The following is a 2906-nucleotide window of genomic DNA, read 5'->3' as shown; positions in this document are numbered from 1 at the left end:
CTGCAGGGAGGGAGGAGGAGACACCGTGAGATTGCAGAACAGGTGGAGGAATCACAAGTGCTGCCATTGTGAATGCTGCTGCCAAAGCACTCCCGAGTTATCCCCATGCTGGCCTTCCCAGGAATAGACTCAAAACCCGCTACCAGAGCTCATTCTCCCTGAGGGGAGAGGCTGAGCTGTGGTGATGGAAACAAAGGTTTAAGGGAAGCAGCTCCCGTAACTCACTGCAAGGACGGCTGATGGCGAGCAAGGCTTTGCGAGCAAACGGAGCGAGTGCTGTGCAGGGAGACAGGTACCTTGAGAATACTCACTGCAAGGGCAGCATTTTTTTGCAGCTTGTTGTAGGGGCTGTACTTGGGCTTGGGTGGCTTCCCTGCCAGCCTGTCTTTGTGCCTCCGGCTGCTCATGTGCTGGGGAGGAAAACAGCTGGATCACTGAGAGCCTGGACAGTGTACAGTGCAGCCCAGGTGTGTGGGGACACCCATCACCCTGCAGGGACCATCAGGTATCCACACCCTGAGTCCCTGCATGCCCACACCCGGTGCCTGGGCACTCCCAGGGCATTGTCACCTGCTTGAGCTGGGTCTCGGAGTTCACGTAGATCTCGCACACTTGGCAGTGAAATGCCTTGTTCTGGATGTTGATGCTGCCCTTGTTCCCGATCCGCTTGGACTTGTGCCCTGCCCGGGAGAGCAGCTTGCCCCGGCCTCGCCGCAGTTGGGTGCCATGACCTTCCAGCATTGACTTGTGCTTGGCGCCTGGCGAGAGGGGACACTCAGCAAACCCAGCCCAGCCCTGTGCCAGCACCACAGCAGTGGGAACAGTGCCCTCCAACAGCTCCAGGGGAACCCCACCAAGCTGTGCCCAGCAGCAGGCAGAGGGGACAGGGAGCTGCCTGGGAACCCAGACTTTTGTCGGTGCTGCACAGCTCATTCCCAAACCTTGCCAAACTGCACATAGCAGGCAGAGCAGAGATGCTCATCTTCCCAGAGACCCCCCTCCATGTGCCAGCTTCAGAGATGCTGCTATTTTGAGCATGCACTGGAGCCTGTCCTCGGGCATTAGCACAGTCTGCAGAGTCGGGCACGCGTCGCTCGCTGTGCTGCAGCATCTGAGCCATGCCCAAGGTCAGAGAGGAGCCAGCCATGGAGCCAGGAATAGCTCAGCAGGGTCACAGCAGGTGGGGAAGGAGCAACCCAAGATCCCTACACACCTGGGGACAGAGCACCCCATCCTGTCCCTGCCAGTGCCAGGATGGCGAGGGTGCATGGGGAGCAAGTAATTTAAGCCCCTGCTAATTCATTCTATTTTTTAAGGCATGAAGCAAGGAGCTGTGTGACAGCCACAGAGCAGCGCCAGCCTGCAAATGTATGTTTGTTTGTTTGTTTGTTTGTTTGTTATTCTTTTTCCCCAAATCAGCTCCTGAATTTGTAACTGGAGCTGACAAAAGCAAAAGGCCACGTCTGTAGCTGAGCCTCAGCAGTGTCCTGAGCCAACCCTGCACACGGCAGCTGCTGCTGCCCCAGTAGGCAGTGGGGTGGGAGGAACTGGTCCCCAGAACTGACTGAGCTGGGGCAGGAAAGGACCTTCCATTTAAAGCTGGGGTGCCCAACTTAAGCATCCTCTAGAGAAAGGGGTGAGCCAGGAGCTGGAACTGCAGGGCCTGCAGACCCAACTGAGGACCCCTGTACCATGGCTGCCACCCCCTGCTACCACTCTGGGGGTGGGTCTGGCCACCCCCAGGATTCAGGGGGACCCTCAGCAGCTCCCACAGCTGCCCACCCCAAGGGGCTGCCCCACACAGCCCAGGAGTCATTGCAGGCTGTGGAGATCCACAGTTCATTGCATTCTCAGGGGTCTTCTCCACAGGGCCACAAGCCCAAACCACCCAGCTGCTTTGGCAAGTGTTATTCCAGGTTTGGGAGAAGCCCTGGCTATCAACTTCAAGCTAAATGGAAAAGAAAGTAGCCTCAATCACTTGATTAAAAGTAGCTGGAAATGTCCTTAATTGAGATATGAACAGTAACAGTGTTTGACCTTGTGAAAATTCACCCAAGAAGCTGCAGCCCAGGTAAAGCCCCATGGCTGATCTGTGCAGGTCATTTTAATGAACATTTTTTAATTACAGCAGCACTCATTAATGCTCACTACTTCATTGCAGGGCTGCTTGGTTATGGGGCATGGCTGGGCTTTGCTCAGAGCCCCGATGAAGTGTCAGGGGGGCCGTCCCCCTGTCCCCCCAGTAATGCCCTTACCAGTGTTGTGAGCCTCCAGCTGGGACAGGGAGTTGACGGTCACTTTGCAGGTGGGACAGTACAGGTGCTGTTTGCTCTTTTTCCCCTCTTTCTCACTCTCAGGGGCTGAGCTGATGCTGCTGCCTGACTCAGCTGTCTGTGCCTCAGCTGCCTGGGCGGATGAGGAGGCCACGCTGGTGGCATCTGAGGTGCCCTCCGACAGCTCAGAGGCTGGTGGGGAGCCCAGCGGGGCAACAGTGCCTGGCAGCTCCACAGGTGGTTCCTCAGCACTGGGCACCAGCCCCAGGCTGCTGCCTTCACCCTCCGACTCCTGTGGGTTACTGGCATCAGCTGTTGGGAGGGAAAGGAAAGGGGGAAAAGGGGAAAAGAGAAAGAAATGGGGAGAAGGAAAAAGTTCTGTGCCTGAACAGGTTTTCTGGATTTTGGGGAGCACCCCCATCCTCCCCAAGACCAACTCAGACAAGTCTGCATGCATTCATCCCTGCCAAGGGCGGCTCTTCCCCAGGTCTCTCCTATTACAGCTGTTATCTGTAATAACAGATAACAGATAATGGAATCTGGGCTCAGCACAAAACCCCAGGCGAGCTCTGGTGCTGCCACAGCTCCCACCAGCCCCATCCCTGCATGTGGCAGAGCCCTGGGGATGTGTGA

The 2906-nt window shown here is 56.6% G+C and overlaps 1 protein-coding gene across 6 annotated transcripts in view; it reads right to left on the bottom strand.

Annotated features, from left to right (window-relative positions):
• ZNF385C (zinc finger protein 385C) overlaps window positions 1-2906 on the bottom strand; it is a 60759-nt gene that overhangs the window by 3051 nt on the left and 54802 nt on the right. For 3 of the 6 annotated variants that reach the window (XM_086864296.1, XM_086864298.1, XM_086864300.1), the window contains 3 exons: window positions 2256-2585; window positions 571-758; window positions 312-410 (listed from right to left, as the gene is read on the bottom strand). In XM_086864296.1, coding sequence (XP_086720422.1) covers window positions 312-410; window positions 571-758; window positions 2256-2585 — 617 coding nt within the window. Of the gene's footprint in view, window positions 1-296; window positions 411-570; window positions 759-2255; window positions 2586-2906 lie in introns of all 6 variants that reach the window. The other 3 variants (XM_086864295.1, XM_086864297.1, XM_086864299.1) reach the window with 1 other exon arrangement.

Source organism: Cyanistes caeruleus, chromosome 27 (genome assembly GCF_971803275.1).
Source record: "Cyanistes caeruleus chromosome 27, bCyaCae1.hap1.1, whole genome shotgun sequence".
Taxonomy (NCBI): Eukaryota; Metazoa; Chordata; class Aves; order Passeriformes; family Paridae; genus Cyanistes; species Cyanistes caeruleus.
The sequence above is the reverse complement of the archived record's forward strand: the minus strand, read 5'-3'. Positions and strand labels throughout refer to the sequence as shown.